This window comes from Hyla sarda, chromosome 1 (genome assembly GCF_029499605.1).
Source record: "Hyla sarda isolate aHylSar1 chromosome 1, aHylSar1.hap1, whole genome shotgun sequence".
NCBI classification, from domain to species: domain Eukaryota; kingdom Metazoa; phylum Chordata; class Amphibia; order Anura; family Hylidae; genus Hyla; species Hyla sarda.
Window position 1 is genome coordinate 356,763,213 of NC_079189.1, and position 16,851 is coordinate 356,780,063.

A 16,851-nucleotide genomic window follows, 5' to 3' on the forward strand; every position below is an offset into this window, starting at 1 on the left:
GGTAGATTCAGAGCAGGGAGCTTCTAATATGTATGTGAATATAAAAAGACAGGTGCGCTCCTAGTGCAGACAGTTTTATCGTTTAGGCTTCAATGTGCGCAAAAAATGGGAGGCTTACAGGATAATGTTGTGCTTAGAGCACAACACCTCTGCAGGCATATAGAATCGCAAAAGAAGTGGAGGTCAGCAGCCACGGTTTCCTTTCCAGGTCCCTCTCGGTCGGCTGGATAATTGATGAGCAGTGGTGGATATAATCCAGAAAAATAGGAATTACCATCTGGCGCTTCTCCTCCTAGGACATACATAGGCAGCAGTCCATGTAGGGTTAACAGAGTAGCTTTATTTGCAACTCAAAGTGAGTTGCAAATAAAGATACTCTGTTAACCCTACATGGACTGCTGCCTATGTATGTCCTAGGAGGAGAAGCACCAGATGGTAATTCCTATTTTTCCTGGATTATATCCACCACTGCTCATCTAATATGTATGTGTTATATATAAATTAATTATAAGGGACATTAGGGAAAAACTAAAAATCAGGTGCAACTGAAAAGATGTAGGTAGGTCTGTAGTTGATCTTTTTTTGTGATTTAGGAATACATGATTTCTCATGTCTGTTTTGAAAGAATGATAAATTGTAAATTTAGGGGGCCTGTCAGCGCTCTTTATATGTCAGTTTTAGTAATATGAAATATAAATTCTGGATAATCTTTTCTAAAAACTCTACATTGTGCCGTTCCTCAGTTAATTTTCCTTGAAATGTATGAATTAGACTTACATCAGTGTGTTACCATTCCCTCCATCTCTTAAGATGCTTTATAGTAACAATTTAATATGATCATTTTCTTTATGACCAATACTTCTTTTCACAACTGTGCATTTATCTATAGGTTAGAAAAAAAACACATTTTGTTTTGTTTGCTCTTTAAGATGTACTTACCAAATTTACCTGTTCTATTATAGTTGGCTTTACAATTTATATAATGTGGTGGAAAGGAGTTAGAATATTATTATAACAACACTTAACTGTAATCTTCCTACTTAATTTTCTAGATTATAGATGAATTTTAGAACTTATTCATATTTTAGAACTTCAATAAAACAACACAGTGCAAACCACAGTGACAATGAAAACTTAATTCCATATCAAAAGGAGAGCTGCTACAGCTTACACAAAAAAAAATCCAAAAAAGCCACACAAGAAACAGAAGGTACTTTATGCTATAAAGTAGACACCTAAAGCGGAAAAAAAGAAAAAACAAACAAACTTTTCGGTATAAAATGGAACATCATTTTGAAAAAATACATAAAGTTGGAGAGGCTACAAGCACACAGAGCAGTCAGCCAAAAACATAAGCAACATGTCAGAATCATAAAATATTTAATAAGGTATATTTTAGGGAATATACTGTGTATAAAATTTGAGATCACAATAGGAAGCTATTTCAGACCCTCTCCAAGCTATCACCATCACCAATTTGCAATGCTCTGCAGATTGTTTTACCACTGATACAAGGCTCTACTACAGCATACAGCCTGTAAACTAATACCAAAGTGACAATGTATAGAAAAGAAAAATCACAAGGCTAGAGTGTTGTGATTCCCTCTAAGAGTAAAGGAAAAAAAAGGTTAGAACACAGATCACGTTACACTAATGTAGCAACAATGCATATATATTGTTCTCATTAGTAATTAGTAGTCAAACTGCATAAGGTAAAAATTATGAAGCAGAAAGAAGCTCACGGTAATAAAGTACAAATAAGCAGCTCCGCAGAAGAAAAACAGGAGAAAAGGAAAAAAAAAAGAAGCTGGGAAGAAAGGAAAAGATTACAAAGAATCTGCTGCTCTTTAGTCTAACATCTGTTTGTAACCAAGTGCTGTCAGTGTACACTGAGCCCTTCAGTCCTGAAAGGTGTCGACAAGCCTTTGCCCTGCAACGCACTGTAGACTCCCCTCGGCACCGGAGCTAAGACGACTAATGGACCAGGCAAAACTTCCAGAGGCAGTGTGTTGCTGAACATCAGATAACCAATCATTTCATCTCTTCGTCTCCATGTTTTCTTCTCTGTCTGAGGTAGTTAGATGAACACAAGCAAGTATCAGGTGTAGTGGCAAAGTTGCTGCACAAGTTCTTCAAATCAGTGGCCTTAGTAGGCAAACTACCTTGGATGCTGAGACAGCCAAGAACTAAAGACATGGTGACATTGAGAAAGGTGGTGCTTGAGATCCATGGTGCCTGTTGGTCCACGTTCCTTTTCGTGATTTAAGAAGAATGTCTTTATGTATAAAAAGTCAAAAAGTGATTCTCTGGGAGCATAAGAAGTCATCGCCCTTTGCTGTAACCAGGAAAAAATTGGTCAAGCAGTGTCTGCAGGACCTTATTTGGAACCATGGTGTAAGTCTTTCCAAGGTCATAGCGGCATGCTGGACAAGTATAGACCTCAGCTCGGAATGAGCGCTGCAAGCAGCTCTAAATAAGAAACAAGATTAAGCATTAGTTGTAGAAATCAAAGAATAAGGTAGCTTGCATAATTGCATAAAATATAACAGCATCATATCCTCTAATGTATCTATTCATCACAAAGTAGCACCTCATCATTTACTACTTTTACACATAAAAGAAATAAAGATAACTTACTTTGCACACATTGTGGAGGCATGCCGTTGTGACAGGTTGATACACCAATTCTTGACAGCAGACACACATGAACGTTTGTTCCACTTTCTTCAAAAAGTTCTAGAAAATCAATTTTATTTTTTAGTACATTATTATAGCAAGTGCAACAAGAGTCGATAAGAGCAAGAAAGCTAGTTTACATATTACATTGCTGAAACTGCTGCTGAACACAACTAAACCAGCATGAAACTTAAAAGAAGAAGAAAAAAAGGCTGCTTTCTGACAACTCTAAAAAGAGGTACATTATAGTGTGCAAATTACAACTGGACACCATACTATAAATGCTGAATAAATATATATATATATATATATATATATATATATATATATATATATATATATATATGACTCTTTTCTGGAATAATACAGTGCCTGTACACAAAGACGGAAATGGACATATTTAAAACAAAAATGATCCTTCTAGAAAAGAAAAGACAAAACAAAAAAATAAAACCACATAGACTGTAGGCTCTCCTGGACTTTACTTTTACCAATATTTACGGTTGCCAATATGTAGGTAAACTAACCGCAAGACCCAGAGGGAGTAAATTTCCTTGCCAAATGCAGCTGTGGATGAACACAGGCAATACTTGTCTTTGTTTGTACGCCATAATTGTAAGCGCTGCGGAATCTGTAGGCGCTATATAAATAAAATAAATTGCTTACCAGCTTCAACATTTTCCTGTATTGCATATATTAATGTATTGCATATGGGGGAGATTTATAAGTGCATTTAAATTATTATATTTTTTTTAAAGCTTACATCCGGCACACAAACTGGTGCACGTGCGCCTAAGCACTTTTTTGTGTGGCTTTTGTGGGTAGGCATAAAGTATCAAACGGTCTTAACTTTCAGCTTTCACTTTGCAGTGGTCGCAAATTTATGAAGTGTGACTGTCGTACATAGGAATAAAAAAAAAGACGAAATCCCCTCCAAAAAAACAAAAAAAAAATAAAGCCATGTCAGACCTGGCTTACAAAACTGCCTTTGAAAAGCACACAAAAAATCGCAACTGCAACTTTTTGTGCAGAAATGTCACAGAGGAATCATACAAAATAGTGTTCTGAATTTTGCTTATGTGTGCCAAATTGATCAACCTCTCTTGATAGTATGATAACTGTGTCACACCTAAGCAAAACCGAAGCAAAAACAAAGGACTTCAAAACTTACCTTTCAAAGATGACAATAATAAATCCCCCCTATGTTTTTAAGGTAAAATACATTTTCTGAATATATGGTGGACTTGATAAGGTGAGGAAAACTGCAAATTTACAATGAGCAATCGCAAAAAGTAGCCTTTGGCTGGATTCCTATATCAATTCCATGGGAATCAGTTTTTTTTGTGCAAAAACTAACCCCAAAATAATGCCGTGCCTTTTTCATTTTATTTTATTTTATTTTTTTACTACAGATGTTTTAAAGCTAAATTGAAAAACTTGTTGTGAACTATGTGGTGTCTGAATAAAGATTTCATCATTACTGACATGCTAAATGCCATTGAGAACAATGGAATAAATTCTAACATCAATTTCCCTCAAGCATTTTGCCAGATGGAAAACAATAGTTTGGTTGGAAATAAAAATAAAAAATAAAAAACAATCTGATTCCAATTCATAATACCAGGCAATCACTGTACGCCAAGTAATTAACCCTATATACAGATAAAACTTAAATCCCACACCAACAAGTGCAAACAAGATAAAGCTATGATGTTCCCTAAAAAGGGACTAACATGCTTTCAATGCAGAGTTTCATCCTTGAATCACCAGAGAGGTTGATGCATGTACTATACACAGTATTCAAAAAGGGCCACAATCAATATAATGGGCAGCTTAAATCAAATAGTTACATAGTTCACAAGGTTGAAAAAAAGACCAGAGTCCACCAGGTTCAACCTTTATCCATAATCAGTCCCTATTGAGTTGATCCAGAGGAAGGCAAAAAACCCTCATACCAGGAGGTAAAAATTCCTTCCCAACTCCAAATATGGCATTAGAATAATTCCCTGGATCAACGTTTTGTCCCCATAAATCTAGTATACAGAGTGGGCCATGTATATGGATACACCTTAATAAAATGGGAATGGTTGGTGATATTAACTTCCTGTTTGTGGCACATTAGTATATGTGAGGGGGGAAACTTTTCAAGATGGGTGGTGACCATGGCGGACATTTTGAAGTCGGACATTTTGAATCCAACTTTGTTTTTTCAATAGGAAGAGGGTCATGTGACATCAAACTTATTGGGAATTTCACAAGAAAAACAATGATGTGCTTGGTTTTAACATAACTTTATTCTTTCATGAGTTATTTACAAGTTTCTGACCACTTATAAAATGTGTTCATTGGCTGCCCATTATGTTGGATTGTCCATGCAACCCTCTTCTCCCACTCTTCACAAACTGATAGCAACACGGCAGGAGAAATGCTAACACAGGCTTCCAGTATCCACAGTTTCAGGTGCTGCAGAATGGGCAAAACAAAAATTGGAACAGGACCCTCAGTTTAAGCAGAAGATTTTGTTCAGTGATGAGGCAAACTTTTATGTGAATGGTGAAGTTAACAAACAAAACCACCGCTATTAGTATGACACTAACCCACATTGGATAGATCCCTCCAAGACTGTTGGAACACAAAAATTGATGGTATGGTGTGGTACATGGGGTACAAAGATAGTGGGGCCATTCTTCATCAATGGAAACCTCAAGGCCACTGGATATGCGAAATTGCTACTTGATGATGTGTTTCCCTCTTTATGCACTGAAGCTGGCACATTCCCTGAGTTTTTCCAGCAAGATGGTGCACCACCACATTATGGGTGTCAGGTCCGAGCATTCCTAGATGAACAGTTTCCTGGAAAGTGGATTGGTCATCGTGGGCCAGTTGAATGGCCCCAACGTCTCCTGATCTGACCCCCTTAGACTTATCTATGGGGTCATCTGAAGGCAATTGTCTATGCTGTGAAGATACGAGATGTGTCTATGCTGTGAAGATACGAGATTCAGACAGCACCTGAAACTACGGATACTGGAAGCCTGTGCTAGCTTTTCTCCTGCGGTGTTGCTATCAGTGTGTGAAGAGTGGGAGAAGAAGGTTGCATTGACAATCCAACACAATGGGCAGCACATTGAACACATTTTATAAGTGGTCAGAAATTTGTAAATAACTCATGAAAGAATAAAGTTACGTTAAAACCAAGCACATAATTGTTTTTCTAGTGAAATTCCCAATAAGTTTGATGTGTCACATGACCCTCTTCCTATTGAAAAAACAAAAGTTGGATTCAAAATGGCCAACTTCAAAATGGCCGCCATGGTCCCCCCTCACATATACTAATGTGCCACAAACAGGAAGTTAATATCACCAACCATTCCCATTTTATTAAGGTGTATCCATATAAATGGCCCACCCTGTACATAACCAGCAATGTTATTACTCTCCAAAAATGCATCCAGACCCTTTTTAACCCCTTAACGAGGCAGGACGTATATTTACGTCCTGCGCCAGCTCCCGCGATATGAAGCGGGATCGCGCCGCGATCCCGCATCATATCGCGTCGGTCCCGGCGCTAATCAACGGCCGGGACCCGCGGCTAATACCACACATCGCCGATCGCGGCGATGTGCGGTATTAACCCTTTAGAAGCGGCGGTCAAAGCTGACCGCCGCTTCTAAAGTGAAACTGAAAGTATCCCGGCTGCTCAGTCGGGCTGTTCGGGACCGCCGCGGTGAAATCGCGGCGTCCCGAACAGCTGATCGGACACCGGGAGGGCTCTTACCTGCCTCCTCGGTGTCCGATCGACGAATGACTGCTCCGTGCCTGAGATCCAGGCAGGAGCAGTCAAGCGCCGATAATGCTGATCACAGGCGTGTTAATACACGACTGTGATCAGGATGAGAGATCAGTGTGTGCAGTGTTATAGGTCCCTATGGGACCTATAACACTGCAAAAAAAAAGTAAAAAAAAGTGTTAATAAAGGTCATTTAACCCCTTCCCTAATAAAAGTTTGAATCACCCCCCTTTTCCCATAAAAAAATAAAACAGTGTAAAAAAAATAAATAAATAAACATATGTGGTATCGCCGCGTGCGTAAATGTCCGAACTATAAAAATATATAATTAATATGTGCGTTTTTACTATATGTACTATACTTGCTGGATGGAGGTGAATAATGGGTTAAGCCCTGTGAATACTCCCATCGGGGCGGACCCCATTTTTCCACCCCCATATAAGCAAGCCACTTGCACTATTGTTTTGTATGACTAAGGCTGCTGAGTGCGGCTGAAACGCGTCACCTTGTCATCACCCACAGTTACCGCTGAATAAATATCGTATTGCTTGACATCCTGCTCTGGACAACTCCATTTCTTTCCACTATTATATGGACTGAGGTCCGGTCCGGTGAGCGGGAGGGGCGATCGAGTGAGCTGTGCTGCACCTGTTGCACCTATTGGATCATTTGGACCTGGCAACGTGCTCCTGGAAATGGCGTGTCCACAATCCAAAGAAACAGAGAGGGAGTCTGCAATGCCAGCAGACATTTGCCTCAAACCTGTGGAGGAACGCCTAGCCCGATCAAGCCGAATTACTGAAATCTTCAGCAAAGGTAACGTGAGCGTTGATGAAGCAGTGGATTTGAAAATTCTTATGTCAGATTTGGAAACATCATTGGTTTCGGAGACTAAACTATGGTGGGACTCGTCTACGCTAAAGAAATATGTGGAGCGTGAAATGGTCCCGAGAGGACTTAGATTGAGAAAGTTCCCAACCACGATCTTCTCCGAACAGTTTAAGGCAGAATGGGAAGAACTGTTAAATGACTCATCCCTCAGGTTTGTCAAGCTTATTATCAAACATGAGGAGACTGCCTTAACCGAGATTACATCTAAAATATCGGAACTACAGAATTCTATCTCCAAGTATGAACATCATCCCACTTATGTGGACCTCAACCAAAAAATCAGTGGGAACATTGTTAAAATGGAGACTCTGATATCTCAAACCAAGGAGAATAAGTTCCTTCGAGATCTGCAAGACTATAAGTCCAACCGTGTCTATGAGTGGCCACAGAACAGATCAACAAAATCAACTTCGAAGTCATTCCTGAAAAACCACAGGAATTATAAAAAATATAACAGAAACAACAAACCAGCAAGGGTCAGCTTCAGTGAAACGGATGTGGATTCCATGTCCGGAACGGAGCCGAATGAGATGTCTGTTCCGCATACTCCAGAAGCAGCGTCTTCCCCTCTTCCTCAGTCCCGTAAAGCAAAGTCTGCAAAAAACGACGCCGGGGCCGCAAGCATCGCGGCCGTAAAGAGAACCCGAAGACATCAAGTCAAACCGACCTAACATGCATTCCGGTCTTCAACCTCTCTGCGTGGATCCTGTCTGAGCCGCAATTAAAGGTACTTTCTAAAGGATTATCTTTTTCTCCATCATGCTCTTTCGATTTCTACAAAACCATGTTGGATGTCAATCGTTTTGTCCGCTCCATTACGGTGCGAAAACATTTTGCCAAGATTCAGGATCAGAGATCCACTCAGGAACTTGTGCTGGACTTGGGGAGGGAGGGGGAGGCGGGAGGTGGTGGGAATCCGGGCACGGGTGACTATGTTTTTTCTGATTACTTTTTTGATTCGAATACAGCATTCATATCTGTACCAATTGTCGATCATGATGTCTCCCTCATAGCACCCCAGCATCCCACTCACGGGGGTATATCCGACAGAGTGGAGGGATTCTCTTTTCGGGACCTCTCCACTCTCTCGGAATTACAACAATTGACAACATCCAGAAAACATATAGAACCCTCCTTCCCTACCCCCAACCCCGAATTTTATCCCATCATGTCCCGCACACCTGTATTGGAACAGTTTCAGAACTTAGTGGAAAGGGATCTATACAAATTATCTCAAAATGTCACAATAATGAAACATAATTTAACAAAATGTGAAAAAGTGGCCCTGAAAGAGTTGTCTGAAACCAGAGATATAGTGATTCGTGGAGCAGACAAAGGTGGAGGGGTTGTGGTGTTGGATTCTAAATTATATAGAAAGCTTAATATGGACATTTTGTCGGATATAAATACATACAGAGTATTAAAAATGAATCCAACACCACAATTCAAATTGGTATTATATAATCTGGTAGATTTGGGAGTAAAGGATGGCCATTTCACCTCTAAGGAGGCAGATTATATTAAAATAACTAACCCCGTCATGGCAATTTTTCATTCGCTCCCTAAAATCCATAAGAACACATTTCCTCCTCAGATGCATCCTATTGTAGCGGGGATTGGCTCTCTCAATGAGAGACTCTGTGAGTGGGTCGATTCCAGACTTCAGCCGTTGGTCCCTCTCATCCCGGGTTTCCTCCAAGACACCAGGGATGTCCTGGTTGCCATGGACAACATCCGGTGGGAACCCGGGATGAGATGGATAACAGCTGACGTCACAGCTTTGTATTCCGTGATTCCCCACAAGGAGGCACTGATTGCCCTCAGATGGTTTTTGTCCATTTATGCCCCATACTCCGGTGACCTGCAGAATTTTATTATTTTGGTGGTGGAGTATTTACTTACCCATAATTTTTTCATGTTTGATGGAGATTATTTTCTGCAGATCACCGGAGCATCTATGGGTGCCAAATTCTCGCCTTCATTGGCAAATATATACGTGTGTTGGTGGGAAAGAAATTTTCTTTTCTCACATGACAATCCATTTGGGGAGCACATCCTGTGGTATGGTCGGTATATAGACGACCTCCTGTTTATCGGGGGGTCGTCTATGCCGACCATACAGCAGTTTGGCCTGTACCTCAATCAGAATCCTTGTAACCTCAGATTCACACTTCATAGTGAAGAGCATGAGGTCAGTTTTTTGGATCTGATATTGAGGGGTGATCCTTTGAATTATAGGGTCACCACTTCTACATACCGTAAAGAATTGGCCACCAATTCGATACTGCAAGCAGCATCGTGCCACCCACCACATGTGGTCAAGAATCTCCCGGTAGGAGAAATGATTAGAGCCAGGAGGAACAACTCCACATTGGAGCTGTTTGAAAAGGAGGCGGAGGATATATCAGTGAGGCCGAGTCAAAGAGGTTATCAGACTTGGTCATTGAACCGAGCCAAGGACATTGCTAGGAGAAAAAATAGGTCTGACTTGGTATATGGCATCAAAGAGCCATCATCCCAAGTTCCTGAAAATAATAGTGAAGCAAAACCCCTTGTTTTTTCCACAAATTATAGCCATGATTTCAAACCAATATGTAAAATAATTGAGAAATATTTACCAATGGTAGCTAACGATAGCCAATATATAAAAATTTTTGAACATGGGTATAAATTTGTGTCACGGAGGGCTAAAACCATTGGCCAATGTGTTTCCCCGAGCTTGTTCAGTTCTGGTGAGATTAAGAAACCCACCTGGCTCAATACCAAGGGCAATTTCAAATGTGGACATCTAAAGTGTATTTGTTGTAAAATCATGAAGAATTCCAAAACCTTTATGTCCACAGTAACTGGAGAAACATTTGGTATGTCAGAATATATTAATTGCAACACGAGTCATGTGGTTTATCTAATGACATGTAACATCTGCCAATTACAGTATGTGGGGTGCACCTCCAATCCCCTGAAGGCTAGGACCAGAAAACACCTGTCGGACATTCCCCATTTCCAGACCCGACATCTTTCCATGGTTAGTAAGCATTTTGCCGAAAAGCATGAGGGTGATTTTTCTGGTCTCAGCCTTCAGGGGATTGAGAGGGTCACCAATAATATTAGAGGAGGCAATATCAAGCAAAAATTATTGGATAGAGAAGTCTTCTGGATCATTAAACTTCAAACTAGGTGTCCCCTTGGCTTAAATTTAAGACAAGATGTCATTCTCCATTATTGATCTGCTGTTGTTCCCGTATAAAATTATACATTTTTGGTTTTCCTTGGAGTTTGGGGGGAATTTTATTTTTATATAAATAAATTCTTTTTCCCACAATCATTTCCCGCACATATGATAATTAATAGCATATGTATAACTGAGTATTAAACAATATTTATACCACATGTGGGGATATTTTTGAGACAATTCAATTGTTCCATATTAGTCCGTATATCCATTTGCGATCCTACTATATAATTGGAATATAAAAAAGAAACAAATTTTTTTAAAAATTTCTTTCATGTCCTATGGTAGTATATACAACCATATAGGTTACTTGAATTCATCCAGATTCATATGATATTATATAGGGTAATATTTATATAGATTTTTCTATTGGAAATCCTCCCTTTTTTCCTCTTCCATTTTGGGATCGCACATGTATATATGTTATCTGACATTTTGTAATTTGTTCTTGTATTTTTAGTACTAACGTATGTCTTTTTCTACATTATTGCTTGTAACCCAAGTGTTTTAATATGTTGACTATTGTTCACACTATATGTGCGTTTTTACTATATGTACTATACTTGCTGGATGGAGGTGAATAATGGGTTAAGCCCTGTGAATACTCCCATCGGGGCGGACCCCATTTTTCCACCCCCATATAAGCAAGCCACTTGCACTATTGTTTTGTATGACTAAGGCTGCTGAGTGCGGCTGAAACGCGTCACCTTGTCATCACCCACAGTTACCGCTGAATAAATATCGTATTGCTTGACATCCTGCTCTGGACAACTCCATTTCTTTCCACTATTATATGGACTGAGGTCCGGTCCGGTGAGCGGGAGGGGCGATCGAGTGAGCTGTGCTGCACCTGTTGCACCTATTGAATTAATTAAGCCGTACGGTCAATGGCGTACGCGCAAAAAAATTCCAAAGTCCAAAAAAGCGTATTTTGGTAACTTTTTATAACATTAAAAAATGAATAAAAAGTGATCAAAAAGTCAGATCAAAACAAAAATCATACCGATAAAAACTTCAGATCACGGCGCAAAAAAGGAGTCCTCATACCGCCCCGTACGTGGAAAAATAAAAAAGTTATAGGGGTCAGAAGATGACATTTTTAAACGTATGAATTTTCCTGCATGTAGTTATGATTTTTTCCAGAAGTGCGACAAAATCAAACCTATATAAGTAGGGTATCATTTTAACCGTATGGACCTACAGAATAATGATAAGGTGTCATTTTTACCGAAATATGCACTGCGTAGAAACGGAAACCCCCAAAAGTTACAAAATGGCGTTTTTTTTTCGATTTTGTCGCACAATGATTTTTTTTTCCGTTTCGCCGTGCATTTTTGGGTAAAATGACTAATGTCACTGCAAAGTAGAATTGGCGACGCAAAAAATAAGCCATAATATGGATTTTTAGGTGGAAAATTGAAAGGGTTATGATTTTTAAAAGGTAAGGAGGAAAAAACGAAAGTGCAAAAACGGAAAAACCCTGAGTCCTTAAGGGGTTAACTCTTTTACAGAGTTCACCATAACCACCTCCTCTGGCAGAGAGTTCCATAGTCTCACAGTAAAGAACCCCCGTCTGTGCTGGTGTAGAAACCTTCTTTCCTCTAAATGTAGAGGATGCCCCCTTGTTATGGATAAAGTCCTGGGTATAAATAGATCATGGGAGAGATCTCTGTACGGTCCACTGATATATTTATACATAGTTATTCGGTCTCCCCTAAGCCTTCTTTTTTCTAAACTAAATAACCCCAATTCTGCTAATCTTTCTGGGTACCGTAGTCCTCCCGTTCCCCCTTTTACCCTGGTTGCCCGTCTTTGAACCCGCTCCAGCTCCACTATATCTTTCTTGTACATTGGTGCCTAATACTGTACACAGTATTCTATGTGGTCTGACTAGTGATTTGTACAGTGGTAGAGTTATTTCCTTGTCGTGGGCATCAATAACCCTATAGATGCACCCCATGATTTTATTTGCCTTGGCAGCAGCTGCCCGACACTGGTCACTACAGCTAAATTTACTGTTAACTAAGTTCTTTTCCATGTCAGTCGTCCCAAGTGTGCTCCCATTTAATACATAATCCCAGCCTGGATTTTTCCTCCCCATGTGCATTACCTGACGAGAGATTAAAGTTATTGCAAATTTGTACGTTTCCTAAATAGTGAACTGGCCTACCAAGCTTGTCAACAGTTGGGCCTGGTTGCAACTTGGGCACAACTCCACTGTCTGCAGCAGAAGTAACATAGTAACATAGCTCATAAGGTTGAAAAAAGTTCAAGTTCGACCTATAAGCCTAATGAGTCCCTACTGAGTTGATCCAGAGGAAGGCAAAAAACCCTCATACTAGAGGTAAAAATGCCTTCCCGACTCCAAATATGGCAGTCAGAATAAATCCCAGGATCAACGTTCTGTCCCTATAAATCTAGTATACATAACCGGTTATATTATTCTCCAAAAATACATCCAGACCCCTTTTGAATTATTTTACAGAGTTCACCATGATCACCTCCTCAGGCAGAGAATTCCACAGTCTCACTGCTCTTACAGTAAAGAACCCCCATCTGTACTGGTATAGAAACCTTCTTTCCTCTAAACGTAGAGGATGCCCCCTTGTTATAGATACAGTCCTGGGTATAAATAGATCATGGGAGAGATCTATGTACTGTCCCCTGATATATTTATACACAGTTATTAGGTCTCCCCTAAGCCTTCTTTTTCTAAACTAAATAACCCTAATTCTGATAATCTTTCTAAGTACTGTAGTCCTCCCATTTCCCGTATTACTCCGGTTGCCCGTCTTTGAACCCTCTCCAGCTCCACTATATCTTTCTTGTACACTGGTGCCCAGTACTGGACACAGTATTCTATGTGTGGTCTGACTAGTGATTTGTACAGCGGTAGTATTATTTCCTTGTTGTGGGCATCTATGCCCCTATTGATGCACCCCGTGATTTTATTTGCCTTGGTCGCAGCTGCCCAACACTGGTCACTACAGATGAATTTACTGTTAACTAAGACTCCCAAGTCCTTTTCCACATCAGTGTGCTCCCATTCAATACATAATCCCAGCCTGGATTTTTCCTCCCCATGTGCATAACCTTACATTTATCAGTGTTGAACCTCATCTGCCACTTCCCAGCCCAAACCTCCAACCTATCCAGATCCATTTGTAACAGTGCACTGTCCTCTATTGTGTTGACCACTTTTGAGAGTTTAGTTTCATCTGCAAAGATTGCTACTTTACTATTCAAACCCCTCTACAAGGTCATTAATAATTATATTAAATAGAACAGGACCCAAAACTGACCCCTGTGGTACCTCACTAGTAACAGTCACCCAATCAGAATAAGTAACATTAATAACAACCCTCTGTTTCCTATCACTTACCAGTTACTTACCTACCTACACACATTCTCCCCCAGCCCAATCCTTCTCATTTTATGTACCAATCTTTTATGTGGCACCGTATCAAATGCTTTGGAAAAATCCAGATATACAACATCCAGCGATTCCCCCTGGTCCAGTCTGGAGCTCACCTCCTCATAACAGCTGATCAGGTTAGTTTGACAGGACCGATCCCTCATAAAGCCATGCTGACATGGGGTCATACATTTATTTTTATCAAGATACTCCAAAATAGCATCTCTTAGAAAACCCTCAAACAATTTATATACAACGGAGGTTAAACTAACAGGTCTATAATTCCCTGGGTCACCTTTTGACCCCTTTTTAAATATTGGCACCACATTTGCTATGCACCAGTCTTGGGGAACCTTCCCGATCATTATAAAGTCCTTGAATATAGGGGGTCTGTCTATTACATTACTTAATTCCTTTAGAACACGGTGGTGAATGCCACCTGGACCTGGCGATTTGTCTATTTTGATTTTTTGTAGGCGGCACTGTACTTCTTCCTGAGTTAGACAGGTGACTTGTAGTAGGGAGTTTACCTTATCTTGCTGTATTTCATCTGGCATTTCATTTTCCTCGGTGAATACAGTGGAGAAGAATTTGTTTAATATATTTGCTTTTTCCTGATCCCAGTCTACACTTTCATTTTTGACCTATTTGCTATTTATATAGTTAAAGAACATTTTGGTGTTAGTTTTACTCTCTTTGGCAATGAGTCTTTCAGTCTCTATTTTTGCAGGTTTTATCTGTTTTTTTACATTTTCTCTATAGCTTTTTAATGCTTCTTCACTGTCATCCTGTTTTAGTAGTTTAAATGCTTTATTTTTGTCATTTATTGCCCCCTTAACATTTGTATTCATCCATATTGGTTTTCTTTTTCCCCTGACCCTTTTATTCATAAAGGTATATACATCTTACAGTGAGAATTTAAAATATTCTTAAAAGTCTCCCATTTAGAGTCAGTATTCTTGTTTTTGAGGACATTATCCCATTTTATATTGTTTAGGGCTTCTCTGAGTTGATCAAACTTTGCCTTCCTAAAGTCAATTGTTTTTGTGGCCCCTCGTGAGATTCCCTTATTGAAGAACAAGTTATAATGTATTATATTATGATCACAATTTCCTAAATGTCCTTCTACTTGTACATGAGTTACTCTGTCAGGTCTGTTGGTTAAAATTTGTTACTCTGTCAGGTCTGTTGGTCTGTGTCAGGCCTGCACCATTTGGGACAGATAATTGTCTTTAGCTATAGTCAGAAACCTGTTTCCTTTATGAGATTCACAGGTCTCAGTCTCCCAGTTTATATCAGGATGGTTAAAGTCCCCCATTATTATCACATCATTTTGATTTGCTGCCTTGTTTATTTGCCTCAGTAATTGATCTTCTGCCTCTTCCATTATGTTTGGTGGTTTATAGCAAACCCCTATCAATTTTTTTTTTAATCTCCATATATTTCTACCCATAATGACTCCACATTATCGTCCAACCAAGTCTCTGTTATATCCACTATGTCATAATTTTCCTCAGACATTATCAACTCCAGTTCATCAGTTTTATTGGTCAGACGTCTGGCATTAGTCAACATGCAATTCAATGGTGTGTGTTTTTTTTCTCCTATGTAGCCTATTCCTGTTAACTATTCTAACCCCTCCCTCCACTCCAAAAATTAAGTAATGGACAGTGGACCTAGTCCAAAATGACACAGTGGCCTCGCTAAGTTAGCTCATGGCTATTCATGTAGCCCTTAGTCAGGTGCAGGAATTAAACTTACTAGAGGACATGCTATGTGTCACCACACTACTATGTGCAATTGAATGCATGGCCATACTGCTTCCACTATACTACTTCCTGTCCATGCAACCCATGGCCATTCTTCTATTTGTCAATAGAATGCATGGTCATACTGCTTCCAGTTTACTACTTTCCATGGAATGCATGGTCATGCTACTTCTTGTAAATGTAATGCTTGATCATACTGCTTTCTGTCAGGCCCCATGCTCCAGCTATCATTTCTGGGGGGGTGCGAGTATCATGCAGCAGCTGCGTTTTTTTGTCCCTAGGAGACAAGCAATGCCAAATACGCCATCACCTACCAATAAATTGTATCAACAGCTAATGACAAATGTATCAAGAGTAAATGACAAATTCAGGCTGGATTAGGCTAAAACGCCCATCTAAAGCTAGTCTCACAAAGGGATGAAATAATGTAAAGAAGACAGATAAGAAAGGCTTTCCAAATTTTGCACTTACTGGACCTTCCTTGATAGAGGAAAGAACCTCATCCCAAAGCTTCTGGTTAAGAGAGTCCTCCTTTATAAGCCAATCCTGTTGTTCAGTGAGCTGAAATGCTTCACCTCCTTCTTCTTCTGAACGCTTAATCACTTTGGATGGTATAACATCTTCTACGTCATCTAAAAGAAGAAAACACCCAATCAGTCCAGGGGAATATTGTGTACAGTTTCAGACACCAGTTTAGACAGACTGTGCTTACTGTAAAAGCTTTGAAACCATTAAACTGACTACCATAATGGCAATTTTATAATTAAATTGTAGTTTGGGTATTTTTTTATGAGTTATACTGTTATAAAAAAAAAAAAAAAAAAATACTTAATGCACCAGGGTGTACATTACATTTTAGGGTAAAATTAATCATTACAAAGTACAACTGGTCATGCAAAAAACAAGGGTGTGTGAATGGAAATACAAGAGTTATGGATTTTAGAAGGTGCGGAGGAAAAAACGAAAAAGCAAAAATAAAATTGGCTGTCCCCTTAAGGCCAAAATGGACTGTGTCCTTAAGGGGTTAATGATAGTCCCCCTGCTCGATTGGGCATCCATGCAACATAAATGTGAGTGT

The 16,851-nt window shown here is 39.6% G+C and overlaps 1 protein-coding gene across 2 annotated transcripts in view; it reads right to left on the reverse strand.

The window, feature by feature from the left end:
* Window positions 1–1,363: 1,363 nt before the first annotated feature.
* UHRF2 (ubiquitin like with PHD and ring finger domains 2) overlaps window positions 1,364–16,851 on the reverse strand; it is a 174,599-nt gene continuing 159,111 nt past the window's right edge. For both annotated transcript variants that reach the window (XM_056521915.1, XM_056521905.1), the window contains 3 exons: window positions 16,245–16,405; window positions 2,638–2,736; window positions 1,364–2,469 (listed from right to left, as the gene is read on the reverse strand). In XM_056521915.1, the coding sequence (XP_056377890.1) occupies window positions 2,323–2,469; window positions 2,638–2,736; window positions 16,245–16,405 (407 nt within the window). In that variant the 3' untranslated portion in view covers window positions 1,364–2,322. The remainder of the gene's footprint in view (window positions 2,470–2,637; window positions 2,737–16,244; window positions 16,406–16,851) is intronic.